General features: G+C 50.3%; 1 protein-coding gene across 1 annotated transcript in view; it reads left to right on the plus strand.

The window, feature by feature from the left end:
• Positions 1-2,381: 2,381 nt before the first annotated feature.
• Positions 2,382-16,658, plus strand: part of LOC144732750 (hepatocyte growth factor receptor-like) — a 52,589-nt gene continuing 38,312 nt past the window's right edge. The window contains exons 1-2 of the mRNA XM_078614327.1: positions 2,382-2,711; positions 9,124-10,386. Of these exons, the coding sequence (XP_078470453.1) occupies positions 2,709-2,711; positions 9,124-10,386 (1,266 nt within the window). The 5' untranslated portion in view covers positions 2,382-2,708. The remainder of the gene's footprint in view (positions 2,712-9,123; positions 10,387-16,658) is intronic.

Below are 16,658 nucleotides of genomic sequence, written 5' to 3' on the forward strand. Positions count from 1 at the left end.
TACAGCAGTAGCAGACTACAAACATACAGCAGCAGACTCCACACATAGAGCAGCAGCAGGCGTCGCCAGGGTCAGGATTGAACCCCCCGACCTCCTGTATTGATGCTCCTGCTGTTGTGGAGTGACTCATGCAGCCAGCTATGGCTGCAGGGTTTGGTGGTACATGATGTTAATGTCGTGTATTGTGAAAATTCGGTCACAGTTCCTATGATTATTGTTTCATTGCTTTTATGGCTTTATTTTGGTGATTTCGAAAAGTTTTTTGGTTTGGCCATGTTTTTTGTTGTAGTACGGAGTTAGACTGATGGCCTTAATCTAAGTTGTCTTGTGGTTGTTGTTGTTTGACTTGCATCCCACTGGGATTTTTGCACAGCGTTGGTGTACGGTGCTTTTTTTCCGGAAGACTTTGCAGTTTTTTTCTGAATTTTTCTGTTTGCGCATAGCCACTTTAAGATGTTTTCTTGTTTATGTTTTAGTATTTTGTTTGTTGCGGTTGCACCTGACTCAAGAGCCGAATGGCTCACAGGGCTATACCAAATAAATGAACTTGAAGTTAACATCACACGATAAGCCACTTCATTGAGCTATCATTCGTGGCCAGGTCGCTTCTGAAAAAGAGTTTGCTAGTTGCAATTACTGGCGAAACGTCGTGCTCAGATTGTAAATGTTGTGGCTTTGCTCTCCAACACACCGGTTAGTGCTGTACTAATAAAGAATTGTCATGTTCTTATTCTCAGGTTTTTTCGGTAAAGTCACGTAGGTAAAAACATTAAAATTAATGAAAGTAAAATAAAACAAAACAAAATAAAATTCACGACGTTTCGGAGGCAACACAAGTCTCCGTCATCAGGTGGGACCGTCACAGCCGAATTAGCTGCATCAAGTGAAGCAATGATTCAAGATGTAATCCCTTATAAGCAAGTTGAAGGGAGGTGGAGAGGGGGGGGGGAGAGCTTATCAGGCTGTGGTAGCCAATGAATGGAAACGTATCGGGAGGGAGGAGGAGCGGTGATCAAAGACTGCACGCAGTGCTCAACACAATGAATGGAGACGTGTCGGGACGGAGGGCGAGCGGCGATCAAAGACTGCACGCAGTGCTCAACACAATGAATGGAGACGCGCCGGGACGGAGGGCGAGCCCTCCGTCCCGGCAGTCACGAAAGCTTCAAATCTAGAATTGTCATGTTCTGTTTACATGACAAACCTTACCAATTAGCTATGTCGGGTGGTGGCGGGTTTAACGACACATTTATATATTTACACGATATAACCCCTAAAAAAATACCTGTATTATGGATTCTCCAGTAGCATTTCTTTAAACAAACAAACTCTGGACTGGTTTGGACATTTGGGGTCGCATCAGCAGTGCGGCTTTTAAACACTGATTTAGTAGCAGAGTGAAATAATATTTGATTATTCCACTGTACATTAATTGTACATGTAGTATCTTCTATGATAGGGGGATGGGGAGGAGAGTTGTGGGGAGGGAGGGATGAGGTGAGTGATGGGAAGGGAGGGATGGGGATGTGAGTGATTAGAAGGTAGGTATGGGGAATTGAGTGATGGTGAGGGAGGGATGGGGAGGGATGGGGAGGGAGGGTTGATGAGGTGAGTGATGGTGAGTGATGGGGAGGGGTGCGGAGGTGAGGGATGGGGAGTGATGGGGAGGGGTGCGGAGGTGAGGGATGGGGAGTGATGGGGAGGGAAGGAGAGGTGGGGAGGTGAGGGATGGGGAGTGATGGGGAGGGAAAGAGGGATGGGGAGGTGAGTGATGGGGAGGGAGGGATGGGGAGGTGAGTGATAGGGAGTTATGTGGAGTGATGGATGGGTGGGGAGGTGAGTGATGGGGAGGGAAGGAGGGATGGGGAGGTAAGTGATGGGAAGGGATGGGGAGGGAAGGAGGGGTGGGGAGGTGAGTGATGGGGAGTGATGGGGAGGGAGGGGTGGGGAGGTGAGTAATGGGAAGGGAGGGATGGGGAGGTGAGTGATGAGGGATGGGGATAATGGTGATGGGGAGAGATGGCGAATTTAGTGATGGTGGAGTGATAGGAAGGGAGGTTGGGGAGATGAGTAATGGGGAGGTGAGTCATAGAGAGGTGAGTGATGGGGAGGCGATGGGGATTTCAGTGATGGTGAGGGAGTGATGGAGAGGGAGGGATGGGGATGTGAGTGATTAGAAGGTAGGGATGATGAGTGATGGTGAGTGATGGGGAGGGATGGGGAGGGATGGTGAGTGATGGTGAGTGATGGGGAGGGGAGGGGTGGGGAGATGAGTGATGGTGAGTGATGGGGAGGTGAGTGATGGTGAATGATGGGGAGGGAGGGGTGGGGAGGTGAGTGGTGATGTCAGAGGACATCACGGGCCGTGACGTCACGGGGGAGCTCCGCGGAGTCGCGGGGACTTTGCTTGCGGTCAGCGAAGCCGCCACCACCACCACCGCTGCTGCCCCTGTTGCTGCTGGAGTTGTTGCTGCTGCTGGAGTTGTTGTTGTTGCTGGAGTTGCTGGAGTTGTTGCTGCTGGAGTTGATAGAGACTGCGCCGTTCTCGATCGCCATCGCTGCTACACAGAAGTGAATAGATCGTGGATCTGTCTGGACGAGAGAGAGGAGAGGGGGAGGCGTGGGAGCTGAAGCGGCGCGGCGACCTGGGAGGATTTGCGGCGCTCCCGGCACTGCGATGGGGTGGTGATGGTGACGGGGTGGTGGTGATGGTGAGTGGTGGGGAGGTGAGTGATGGTGATGGGGTGGTGATGATGGTGATGGTGACGGGGTGGTTGATGGTGGTGATGGTGAGTGGTGGGGATGGTGATGGTGGTGATGGTGACGACGGCGATCGTGGCGGTGACAGCCCCATCAAGGCGGAGGGGACCCGAGGCGAGGCTTCTTCTGTTCGTGCTGGTGATGTGTGACCGTGTTTAAGTCGGTGTGGCTGGCGTACGCGCAGGGCAGCTCACAGGCACAAGTCAACTTGCACAAAGTTGTGGTCGGGTTCACAGTCTAGAGTGGGCATTAGACTACAGATGGTGGTCGTGATGAACTATGATGGTAGTGATGGTGGTGATGGTAGTAAAGGCGATGGTGGTAGTGATGGTGATGATGGTGGTGGTGGTAGCGATGGTAGTAGAGGTGGTAGTGATGAACTATGATAATGGCCACTCATCTCAGTCAGTGGTGGTGATGTTTGTAATTGTGTTGGTGGGTGATGGGAGTAGGGGAGCGGTGGTGTCGTTATCCCACTGCGCTACGAACCCGACGAGCCGGGTTCCCTTCCCGCTCACGGCCACCACCACCACTACGATGTGAAGCAGTGCTTGGCCTCCCCTAGATCGACTCAGCCTCAAATGAGTAACTGGTGCGGTGTATAGTAAACATCGCTACTGGGGAGACAAAGGCGGCTGGGCGTGATGCTGGCCACCCACCCCTCGTGTGCCACAGTGCCGGCCTTCGTAGGTGCCCCAGCAGTCCGCTAAGGCTACACGGGGGGGGGTCTCGTTGTGTGTAAAGTGTTTGACCAAAGCTTGATTTGACTTTGCCCAATTTGATGTCGCTGGTTAAATATTAGAAGAAGGCGAAACCAACTCTCCTGCTTCCAGCGAGGATGGCTCTGACGTGAGTCGCGTTGGCGTGTGTAGCGAGTTCAGCCGAGTCGCAGACGCACTCGTTGGAGGCGATACACACGGGGTGACTGCCCCTCTACAGGATAACATTCTATGGTGGTGACCACCAGCTAACTACACTAGTTACCACACTAGTTACCAGCTAACTACACTAGTTACCAGCTAACTACTCTAGTTACATACTCTAGTGATGAACTAATTAGGCCGTGACAACGGACCGGACCACAGCTTAGGTCCCGGTCCGCGTGTTGGAGACTCTGCAGGACGTAGATTGTAGATTCTTCAGGATGAACAACAGCGCCGCTCCCTCTGGGGGCCGCGGCTTGTGTCCTCTAATGATAGCTCAGTGGGCCTTACCTGGTAAAATAAAATTGTTTAAATTTAATTGAATTTCCCACGCTCTCTCGTGCTCTATGTATTAATGGGTTATCAGCAAATCAGTGAGTGTTTACATGGTGTTGGTCATCATACGCCAAGCATTTAATACGAGATGCCATGTGCGCTTATATTGGGGAACCAATCTCACCATTGTGCTTTCAGTGGTAACACTCCGTTACTCAAAGTGACAAGTGCCTGGGTTCGATTCCCCCGTGTTCTTGTATAGGTTTCCTCCGCGTTCTCCGCTTTCCTCCCTTCGCTAAAACACACACACACCCAGACAACGTCATCGTTGTTGGTCAAACATCCCAAATGTAGCAGGACCCTCCTGCAAAAGAGGCTTCGGACATACCGTAGTGTGGCTTTTCTCGGTAACTAAAGTTAAAATCACGTCTGCAAAAAAAATGCAACTGTAGTGCAATGCTAATTAACAATGAACGGATCTTATCCATGCAAATTGCCGTGTTAGCAGTGTAACACAATATCTACATTCAGATAAGTCTCACGTGTACACATATCATCAGCACTTCGAGACCACAGCCGCATGACTGTGGGGTCTAAATAGACCACTGTATGTGTCACCACACATACAACAGTTTTACGGTCACATTTTTATTTAGTTACGCTTGTTTACCCCGGAATGTTTCATTGAGTCTCAAGTCTTTTTGTTCAGGAGGGTCCTGCTATCTTTTCGCAGGAGGGGGCGATGTTGATATTGTTGCTTTCGCCATGAAAGCGAAACTATGCTGAACTTTTTTTTATTTTACCAGGTAAGGCCCACTGAGCTATGTAGCTCTGTTTCAGAAGCGGCCTGCAAACAAATAACAGCTCAATAAAGTGGCTTATCACGTGGATATTTGTAGCAGCCAAATACTCTAAACGCATGTTTCTATGCTATCACTGAGAGCCCATGCAAGCTACAAATATACAAGCATCAGAAGCGAACCCATGATCTCCTGTTTACCAGGTGAGGTAGTTAACATCTCGCCACCGTGGCATCTGTTTGGCCAATACCAGGTAATGTTTTAGCATTGAGATGGTTGGCCAATACCAGTGATACTTGAAGACATTGTGTCTGTATTTTTTTTGTTATTGGAGGAGCCCAGGGAAAAGCCATACAGTGCAGGGGGAGAACATACAAACTCCAACACAGAGAGGCGCCAGAGTTGGGAATCGAACCCAAGCCATTTTACTGTGAGGCGCACCACCACCCTGCCAGCCTAGATTTTCGAGGCTCAACACATTGGATTTTTTTAGATATTTATACAAAATCTGCATCGAGCAGCGCGGTACTTTAGAATACCGTGCGCAACATGTCCACCTCTAAGCGTCGGGCGATGCACCCAGGAGTCACGCCCGTGAATGCGTGCAGGGCCAACAGATCCGTGCCACATTCAAGTCCCTAAAATGACGGAACGGTGGCGCAACGGATAGCTCCTGTGCTGTGAACCCGACGATCCGCTGGTGTGTCTCATTCATGGCTAACATCAGTGGCGAGCGACGATATCTGAGCCGCTCCTGGAAAGCCCCTCATCCCGGATAAGGTCGCCGCAGAACCACCCGTGAAGAGAGAGAGGCCTTCTTCACTTGGCCTCGTTATTCCCACCAGAGGGGGGGGGGGCAGCTCGTGCCGCTGGGCCCTGCACCCTGCACGGAGTTTCCCATGTTAGTTAGTCGAGCCCACGGCTTGCACTCTCAAGAGGGTGAGCGACTTCCGTAAAACAACACATGCGCGAACTTCTCTTCAATTACTTCGTGTCAATTGAGGGGTAATTAAAATACTGATTTTGGTGTTCTATGCAGCTGGCCACAGGCTGGAATACGCCAGATTAAGTGAAAACCCACGGTTGATCTGCTGGGTTTTTGTGTATGCAGTCAGTGGTTGGTGAGGCCGTGGCATCAGCCCCGGCAGTCTCTACGCTGCGTGGTCTGCATGGCTCCATGTTCTCTGCTCGGTGACGAACGCCCTCAGCCATCGTCCTGGGCAGCTGCCTGCGTTGCTATTGAGCAACGGTTGCTCACCCCTCTTTCCTCCTTGCCCATCACGATTCACCGCACTCGATAAAGCTACCGATCCTTGCATCAACCGCATGCGATCGCGTTGGCGCAGAAGGCCGATAGCGTTGTCATTGAATGCAAGAGGCAGAGTGCTTAGAGATGCTGCACTCCACACACCGGGTTTCAATCGCTTGGTAGATACAAGTACATACATGGTAATGATAGTTTACATCTACATCGCGTCGTTTGTGTTAAACAGCACCCCGGACCGCTACACGTGAAGAAGCTGAGGAGGCCTAAAGCGACAACAACAAAAATCGCATAAAACATCTAAATTCCGACAAAATAAAAATGACACCGGAATTTAAAGTCGTTCAAGCTCCAATTACATGGGAAAATAACTCCAAGGAAAGCCGTCTCAGTGGTAAATAAATCAATGAAGCACAATTAAATTGAAGTGACAACCATCCCGAAAAAGCAGAGCACAAAAACACAGGAATTGGCAGTGATTGCAGGAAGCCTCGAGAGCCGAGAGGAATTCTAAGCTCAAGAGTTTGAGTTGCATGGACGTGGGACGGACGTGGCACGGGTGTGGTACTAGCATGGCACAGATGTGGCACGGACGTGGCACGGACGCGGCACGGACGCGGCACGGATGTGACGAGGCCACGCGAGCAGCGGTTCCCACTCTGAGGCCCACAGACTCTGTCACACGACCCAGCACGGCTCGTGGAAGGTTTCCCGTGGAATTTTTGGCACAATACGATTATCTTTTTTTTTATTGCACAGATGTTTAGGTTGGTCAATGCAGGTATAGTTAAGTTTATTTGATTTGTTGCATGGATGATAATGATGAGGGTCCCGTCTTTCCGGTTGCCTGACTATTGTACACGGGAGATCCGTGGTGCTGCGTGAGCCACAGAGCAGCAACAAAGACAAAAAACGTCATCGTCGCAGAGAAGGAGTACACCGGGTCTGTAGGGGACAGTGCAAGTTGGACGTTTATGTGGATTTTATTAAATAACATTTTACAGCGTTTTAGAGTAACGTACCGCAAGTTTACATTTTGAAAATGACTTTATTGGCGCGTGGTGATTCCGCAAAGGTTTGGTAGACAGTTGATGCGGCGCGTGGGTCCAGGAAGGTCGGGCGGCACTCTCGGAGCACTCCACTGCTTCTTTGTAGCCGAATATTTGACCCGCTGCACGTGTCCTTTTTCCCCTTGACCGAGACGCATCGCTAGCAGGCTTGGGCAGGACATGACGCAAGCAGCCATGACAGTCGATGGAGGAGACTGGTACTGGAATGGCAGCCAAAGGAGTGAACTTGCGACCAACGCCACGGAGATGGGGCGATGAAATCAGGAGTGAGATAGATTGTGTCAGCGCAGGTCCGCGTGGGATGGTGACGGACGGCATGCGAAAGCCTTTACCCAGTCGTGGATAGACCATGTCTGATGGTGATCGTGATGATGATTTCCTCTTTGTGCTCTCATCTTCGAGCTTGATTCCTCCTGCTTCAGGTGAACAATGTTTCAGTTAAAGCACCAACCTGATGTTCGATTGCACACTTATGCCGATATCTATTTCGGTGGCTTAGCAGACTACACTCTGCATGAGTTTATTTGACTCTTAATAAAACTTTCAGAACTGGTACGAAAACACTTCTCTACATGGGGTTCTTTGTGCATTTTCTAGCAGCTGGACTGCTGACAACAAAAATAATTTTTGGTCGGATCATAATCTTGTTTTCGCTTTTAGCACTTGGCTCACAATTTGAAAGTTAAAAACCCAATTCCCAACGATTCACAAAATTTCCCCTGAATATTTGATCCACAAAATCTTCACCGAGTCTCAATACTTATTTTTAGAGCATCTTGCATCGGAGTGTTTGTCCAATCCCGTGAGTGCTGTGGTAGAAAATGAAAGTTCCCGGAGAAAGCCCACTCACGCAAAGGGGAAACACTCAAATGCTCTGCAGTGAAGGATTCAAGAACACATTTGCTGGACTGCAATCTCATGATCACCAAGAGTTTAAAAATATATATATTTGATCCACCAACCCTTGCCTTGGATGATAGTCTTCACACTGCACCCGGTCAGGCATCATCCCCGAGGTGACAATAAAATGAGAACTGCTTTGTGGGAAAAAAATCAACAGTGGTCATCCCGACTATGGAGTGACTGGTTCCCACTATCGGAATCAGGGATTTTCCTCACTGGCTTAGGGCTGTCTGTGAAACGCAAGCACCGCTCACAGTACAGTATATATTTTCGGTGTGTTTTTCTGGACGTCTCGTGGCGGGCGAGAGTAAAATGAAAGTGAGGTGAGGAGGAGGAGCAGCAGCAGGATGGATGGAGTGCGCTGTAGTCCCTTTGACGGGGCACGGACGGGCAGCTGTTGTGTTTAGTTGACAGACTGCTGACACGGCATCAAAACCCAGCACGGACCGGCGTTCCGGGAGGGGAGGTTTTTTTGTTTTCGGTGTCTCTGGTGGCACAGCTCTCGGCTGATTCATACAAATCACGGCCTTTACTAAGAAAAGAGAGAGAGTCTGTGAATCACTCTGGAATCTGGCCGTGGGTTTGGTCGTTTGGAGTGAGTTCAGAGTAAGGCTTTACGTTTTAATAAAATGCCGCGTGAAGATATGTCACGTGAATATAAATGTTTTTTACATTTAATGAGCAAACACCGATTGACCTGCTGGCCTACAGACGTGAAAGCGTTGTGATGGGTGGTGGTGGTGGGGGGGGGCGTTTGTCGATCTGGGGAAGGTGGACAGCTGAGAGAGGCCTTGAAGTGGCCCCCAGAGGTTGGCAGATCTTTGTTGGAGTTCATCTCGCAGCGCAAATGTCAATTGTGCAACTTTTCCCAGAACTGACAGAAAGAAGTAAGCAGCGGCGCAGTATGTGGTGACCCCTCGATATATTTTGGTTGATTTAGGTTTGTGCACTGTTTTCTATTCATTCTGAACTCCGGTTGATTTTGCTTTGATTTATATTTGCTTCATTGTTGGACTCTGTTTTAAATTGTCGCTCTGGCGACTCGGGTCACGCTTGCAATTGAGTCTCATCCTCGTTTCTTGGGTTCTCACTTGGTTAAACAAAATAAACTTTCTGCTGTCTTTTAGTTGGAGGGATTTGGCATGAGGCCTCAGACTGGCCGCCAGGCGCTGGTGGCTCACCTGCAGGCACTGTTGCTGCTGCTGCTCCTACACGCCGGTCCCTCCGTGGCATTTTCCTGCGCCGGCCGGAATGACGCCGAGAATTCCGTAACCTCCACCTCGGCGTTCGACTTCGCGACGTACGTCGCGCCAAGCGCCGTCTCCAACGTCGCGGCCAGAAACGGCGCCGTCTTCGTCGGCGCCACCAACGCCATCGTGGTGCTGGACCGTGAGCTGCGGACGGTCAGGAACTACACGACGGGGCCCGGGCCCGAGACGTACGGGGACGACCCATGCCGGGACCTCCCTGTCAGCGGCAGCAACGACGACACCGGCGCCGGCGCGCCGCGCCTCGTGGACAACGACAACGCGCTGCTGCTGCTGTCGGACGACTACATGGTGGCGTGCGGTAGCGCGCGCCGTGGGACCTGCCTGCTGGCGCGGCTCCGCGGCGGCCCCGGCGAGGCGCGCTGCCTCTACGGCTACGACGATGACTACGACGACGACGAGGAAGCTGAATCCTGCCCAGACTGCGTTGCCGGCGCCCTGGGCAGCCGTGCCGTGCTCTACTCGGACGGCTTCACCCGGCTGTTCGTCGCGAACACTGTCGACGGCGGCGGCGGCCGCTTCGCGCCGCGCTCCCTCTCGCTGCGCCGGCTCAAGACGAGCGAGGACGGCTTCGTGTTCGCGGGCCGGCAAGTCGGGGCGGACTCGACGATGGACCTGCTCCCGCGGTTGCGCGCCGCGTACCACGTGCGCTACGTGGACGCGTTCGCGAGCGGCGCGTACGTCTACGCGCTGTCCGTGCAGCGGAGCGCGCCGGGCTCCGGGCGCTACGAGACGCGCCTGGCGCGGTTCTGCGCCTCTGAGTCGGAGTTCGCGTCCTACGTCGAGCTGCCCCTGCGCTGCGGCGGCGCCGACACGTGGCTGCGGCGGTCGGCGGAGCCGTCCGACTACGAGCTCGCGCAGGCTGCGTTCGTGAGCCGGCCTGGCGTCGAGCTCGCCTCCTACCTGAAGCTGAAGGCTGGCGACGAGGCGCTGTTCGTGGCGTTCGCCCGGTACGGGGGCGCCGCCGCCGGGCCCGACGGAGCCCCTGTGCCGCTACCCGACTCGGCCGTGTGCGTTTTCTCCCTGCCCGCCGTCGACCTGGACATCGACAACGCGCTGCAACGCTGCGACATCAAGGGGCTCGATCACTTCCTCGGCACGGAGCCGCCGGCGTGCACACCGGTGAGCGGCGTGCGGCGGTTGTCCCCGCGGTGCGACGCGTTCGTCTGGAGTGCCGACGTTACGTGCGTCGTGATGGCGACGACATTTCTTCCCAAATGCAAATCACTAAAAATATATATTTCCAGGCGTTCCCTGCTTTTACGACACAACAGGTTCCTAGAAACCCCGTCATCATGAATTGGACCCTATATTTCCATTGATGGTAAAAACAGTAGAAATGTTTCTTTCCGATTTGTTTTTTCTTTTAATTGGCCATATTTAACAGGGTTTCATCGGTAAAAGTCCACAAAAATGCTAAGTCACATCGGAAAGCAGACCGACTCTATTCAAATGTGTTTGGAGTCATGTCAGAAGATGTGTCAGAAATCAAGTTTCTGTGTCGTGAATTGATCCTTGGTTGCATTATGTAAACGTCGTAAATGTGGATCATTGTAGTAAATTGGAGACTGCCTCTATAATAGCAGTGGTTCTGAAACCCACGGAATTGACTTGTAAAGAATTCAACACAGTGCCTACTTTCACGAATATTTAGGACTGCGTAGGCTTTCGCGGTTGCTCTGTGCAACTCTCCGGCGTTGCTATCGGGTTGTTACTGCGTAGTGTTCGGCACGATGTCCGACATTTCAGTTCCTTGAAAAGCTCCCAGAAACGTCGGGCATCGTGGCAAACCACACGACGTGCAACCCGAATCAGCATTGGAGAGCTCGGTCTAAACTTTAACTCATAACAAACTTTCCCAGGCGTTGATACGGCCTTGCGGTAGCACGTTCCCCGCTCGTTGCAGAGCTCGAGTTTTCATCCGGCAGGCCGCCCTGCTTTATAACTGCGGCGTGCGTTCACGATAATAATACTACGCGCCGTCTGCTTCACAGCGAACGTTCAAGATCCCGTGACGTTGTTTGCAAGCGTCAGGCCGTTGTGTGCTGGAGTCGTTATCCAAAGTTTCCCAAAATAAAAAAAAATCACCGAAAATTACTCAACTGAAGTTATAACGGAGCAGTCATCGCATTCCACTGGAAAAAAACACTTGGTAGGACCCTCCCAAACAGAGAGTTGTGAGAGTTTTCTGGGTAAATAAGCGTCAGAATAATAACGTTGTACAAACCTTTTCCAGAAGCAAGTGTTCAGGGCATTTCATTTGCTCTCTCCCACCCAGCGAGTGGGCGGGAAGGTGGGGGAGGGGCCGGGGGTTTTGAAAAGTAAAAAATGTGAAAGAACCCAGAGCTGCCGGGTGAATGGGGGATGAACAATTCACCTGCTTCAGTGCGTTTCTATTGACCAGCTCCACACCATTCATCCATTTAATAATCCCGAAGCGGCGAGTCACGGCCTGAGTGAGAATATCGCTGGGGAAGCACTGATTTTATTCCATATTTTTTTCCCGTGTGTGACGCAGGCAATATTCAGGAGCTAAATGCCAATGTCGAGAGGGTTTCAGGAGAGAGAGAGAGAGTTTGTGTCGTCGTTTTGCTGCCCCTGCTGCTCTGTTGAAGGAGCACAGACCACAGTGGTTGTGTGTACGATCTACAGTGTGGATTGTATGCCCACAACCACACTGCTGTAGCTTGTCTTCATTGTGTCTCTATGACTCTCTACGAGTCTCAATGGGCTTACTTTATGGTCCATAGTTTGTGTTGCATGGCCACAATCACACTGCTGTGGATTGTCATCTATGTTTCTAGTGATTGAGGAATCTGCAGCAATATCCGAGGCACGATATTTACGACAATTAGATATTCACAGTGACATGTTTGGGGCGCCGTGGTGGCGAGATGTCATCTCCCTCACCTGGTACGCAGGAGGTTCTGGGTTCGCTCCCAATTCTCGTTCTCCCCATGGTCGCATGGATTTTTCTCCTGGTCCTTCGGTTTTTCACTCCACATTTAGAATCAACATGTGTTGAGAGTATTTAGCTGTTATAAATGTCCACGTCATAAGCCGCTTCGGTGAGCTATCATTTGTGGCCAGGTCGCTTCTGAAAAATAGCGATATCGCTCAGTGGGCATTACCAGGTAAAATAACAAAAATAGTTTAGTTTTATTTTACCTTTTCATCATTAAAACCACCAACGATAATGATTACAAAACGAACTTGGCCACCCCTTTAGGGAATAGCAGAAAATGTTTCCGAGAACATTATCCCAGCTCCCCTCCCACATCTGTGTCTCCGCATAAACAAACCATTGTATTGTTTAAGACTCCCATCAGCTACACGGCACTCCTCGGGTGTATTTTTTTCAACAGTGTATCTAAGAGAGAGAGCAAGTACCTTCTCTCTTAGATAGGGGTCCCAGTTCGATGCGAACCTGATTATTTTAATAAAATATAAAGCTATGGTTCGAGCTCTCTATTTAAAACAAACGGCTTATGGTTATATTTATTGGGTTTGTAACCTCACTGTGAGGGCAAACAAACAGGGATCTCTGTGTTAACAGACGCGTATGTGTGTGTGTGTGGAAGCTACCTGGTCTATCACTATACGAAGCTCCAGGTTTTCTCCACCACAGCTATGCCCTCCCTTCTCTCTGCTTGCGAACACGTGGAGCCCCCTCAAGGAACATCTGTACCAGTTTGAGACATTCGGACTGGCCTGCCGATGATGCATCCTGGTTTTCACCAGGCTGGATTGTGTGAGGAGCCAACAGATCCCTGAAAGATCTGGACGCAGTTTCATCAGTGAGCTCCTCTGGTAGGCGAGGCTGAGTTGGCCGGGTCATATAGTTCAGATGCCCAGTCACCGCATGCCCAAGCAGCTTCTGTTTGGCCAGTTATAGGGGTTAAACGGGCATGGCATGGGCTAGAGAAGAGATGGGCTGATGCAGCACAGTATTCCCTCGTTATTCATGAACTTGCTCTGCACAATTTTGGCTATCCGCGAATCGCGTCTGGAACTCTACTCGACTGCATCGAGAGAAAGAAAGTGATGAGAGATAAAGTGATGCGAGATAAAGTGATGAGAGATAAAGTGATGAGAGAGATAAAGTAATGAGAGAGATAAAGTGATGAGAGATAAAGTGATGAGAGATAAAGTGATGAGATGAAGGTAAACAAAACTTAAATTTTTTGTAGTTACTTTGTTTATAATAACCAATTTACATGTTTGTGTTATGATAATATTCATGTTTTTAATAGCTTATTTATGTATGTATTTAAGGTAATTAATGCAATATGCTAATATAATTATCCGCGACTTTTGCTATTCAAGAGCATCTACGGAACGTATCCTTCGCGAATAACAAAGCGACACTGTATGGAAGAATGTGGAACTAATTGGATTTGCTGATGACTGGGATCAGCGGTGTCAAGATCGACCTCTGTGTTAAGGAGGTTTGTGAAGGATGCTACTGGGCAGTTAGAGACAGTCGCCCCCCAGTGATGCTCACAACAACGAGTGGAGCACCGGGCGGCTAAAACGCAGAAAGTTGGCACAGTCCGGAGCACAGCTGGTGCATCTGCCAGTCATCTCAGTCAACCCATGGCACCTGCTGGGTCTGTTCACGCGTCCTCAAGGTGCACCTAGCCTGGCACAAGCTTCGTGGTGATGTCACCGCCACGTAGTGGCGAATGGCGTTTGTCGTTGTTGTTGTTGGAGCGGTAGTGTTATGGTTTGCGCACTGCGTTACGAACCTTGCTTCCTGAGTTCGATTCTCGCTCACGACCAATGACAGTGGCGTCTATCTATTCTGGGCCTGCCTTAGGTCGACTCAGCCACCCACCCCATCGTGCCCTCCGTTGGCCTCCATGGGTGCTCGTGGCATACGGCGCTCGTCCCAAAGGTCTGCCGCAGCCCTGGGGGCAGCCACGACCTGCGGGGGTCGTTCACTCACTTCACTCTTCACAGAGCTTATGCACGCGCCCAAGTACGCGCCCGTTGAACCACTTGGTGCATGTGCAATGTATAGACCTGGGTGCTTGTTTCAAGTTATATTTTAAAAAAAGTTTTCATTTATTCCGCTCGTTGAACCAGGAACTCCTGCTAAGGTTTTTGTAGTAGGGGGATATGTATAATTCCCGTTGAGTAATTTGTGGTGTGATTTTTTTATTTTTATTACGTGAACCATGATGCCGGCATGCAGTGGCCTAACTCTTGCGAACGACGTCACGGGACCGTGAATGCCCGCTGTAAAGCGGACGGCACGGAGTATTTTTTTCGTTAACGCACGCCGCAGTTATAACCAGGGCGGCCTGCCGGATTCAAACTGTCCACCTTAGCAACGAGCGGCGAATGCGCGACCGTAAAGTCACGGCGACGCCTGTGAAAGTTTGCTGAACGTTATGAATTAAGAAAGTTTAGAGCAAGCTCTCCAATGCGGATTTGGGTTGCGCCTCGCGTGGTTTGGTTGGGACTATGCCCGACGTTTTGCTGCACGTGCTGGGAGCCTTTGCAGGGACACTAAAGGACATCGCAGGATTGGAGCTCGGCGGAATGGCGGAATCGGACGTCCTTGTTTGGCGGACCCGTCCACGTGCGCTCCTCGTCCGTGAGCCGCAGTGTGGCGATGCGTCGTGCGACATGAGAGCTGCGTTAACCGAGTCATTGTTTTGCAAACTATCATCGGATCACGATCATCACTGCTCGTAACTTAATTCTTAAATATTTGCGTGTCATTTCCTGACAAAACGTTATAAAAATAACAGGAAAGTCCCATATTTAAAGCTCACAAAATAATTAAAGTAAAAAAACATTACCCTTTCAATTAATACTTTTAAAAAGTTTTGGGGACTAATTGACTGCGACATCATAATATGTCGGCCGTTTATTGAGTAATTATTTAGTGTGTGCAACTGACAGCATGTGCGTTATAACCATCGCAGATTGTGATGTTAGCAATGATTAGAACGTTCGTGGTCTGCTCACGCAGAGTGAACTCCACTGACAGCACTTAATTGCTACTCTTAGTGCATATACAACTATACATTTACAAACATCCCAAGCACAATTGCAAAGTTTAATGAGGATGATTTATTATTTGCACTTATAAAAAAACAGTTGGTCCATTCGCAGGTCACGTGTGGTGGGGTTAAGTGTGGGTACTCTAAAGTCTTTCAAGACGTTTGACCAGCAAGGAAAAGTAGGTCTCTTGAGGGGCCTTCTACAGCTCTCTCCGTCAGCAGTTGCGTGATTGAGCAGCTGCAGGGCTGCGCATTTTCCGCATTTTGCACCACACTGGACCCATTTTGTTACAAAGGATTTGCTGAGGGGGAGAGGCGCCGTCGCACGCCACGGTTGACATTTTGTATTCCCTGGCCACATTTCCCTGCGACGGGGTGAGCGGCTCACAATCAGAAGATTGCAAGTTCACATCCTGTTTGGGGGTGAGTCGGCCCATCATCATCTTCGTCCCTCTAGGGTCGATAAAATAAGTACCACTTTGTAGGGAACTCAACAGTGGTTGTCCTATGGATAGTCTCCCCTGCCAGAGGAATCTGGAATTTCCACCACCGTCCGAGGGCTGTAAGCAGAAAATGAGCACCAGTGCCTCGATGCTCATTTGAGCAGAAGATCGCTTCGGCTTTTGCACGGTCTCTTTACAAGCGTTTGGCGGCAAGAGTCATTGCCACGTGTCCCTGGGCGCCCGTGAACACATTCCAGCCATTTCTGCGGGAATTCTTGAGCTTCCTGCCGTAACCACAGAGTGGCCGTCCATGTGGCCCGAGCGGGGACTCTCGGCCGTTGTTTTAAATTGCTTCGAGAATGTTTTAACTCATTCAACGCTGCTGCTGCTGCTGTTGTAAGCTTGTAACTTTTGCCCCTGCTGACCCAAAGCCTGCCACATTTTCTGCCTTCCGTTGCCCACTTGCTCCTGTCAGGTCAACGAAACGAAATAAAAAAGAAAACTTTTAAATAACATTAAAAAAAATATTTTACCAGGTAAGGCCCACTATATAGCTCTTTTTCAGAAGTGACCTCACCACAAATGATAGCTCAACAGAGTCGCTTGTCGCATGTAAATGTATAGCAAGCCATATACTCTATAAGCGCACGTTGATTCTAAATGTGGAGGGAAAAACCGGATGACCCCTGGAAAAATCCACGCGATCACGGGGAGAGAGACATGCAAACTCCAATTTTACAGGTGTCCAGGGTCGGGATTGAATCCACGACCTCCGACATAGCAGACGAGGTAGTTAACATCGTGTCATCTCGCTGCTGGCATCTCTCCCAGTGCCTCCCTCTGCTTCTCTTCCCTGCTGTCGGCCTCCACTTTCACTGAGTCGTCTATTTGCTTTAACAGCAGCGTCAGTCGAGCCCTCTTCTTTGCCCGATTTCAT

Source organism: Lampetra planeri, chromosome 44 (genome assembly GCF_965212315.1).
Source record: "Lampetra planeri chromosome 44, kcLamPlan1.2.h2, whole genome shotgun sequence".
Classification (NCBI taxonomy): Eukaryota; Metazoa; Chordata; class Hyperoartia; order Petromyzontiformes; family Petromyzontidae; genus Lampetra; species Lampetra planeri.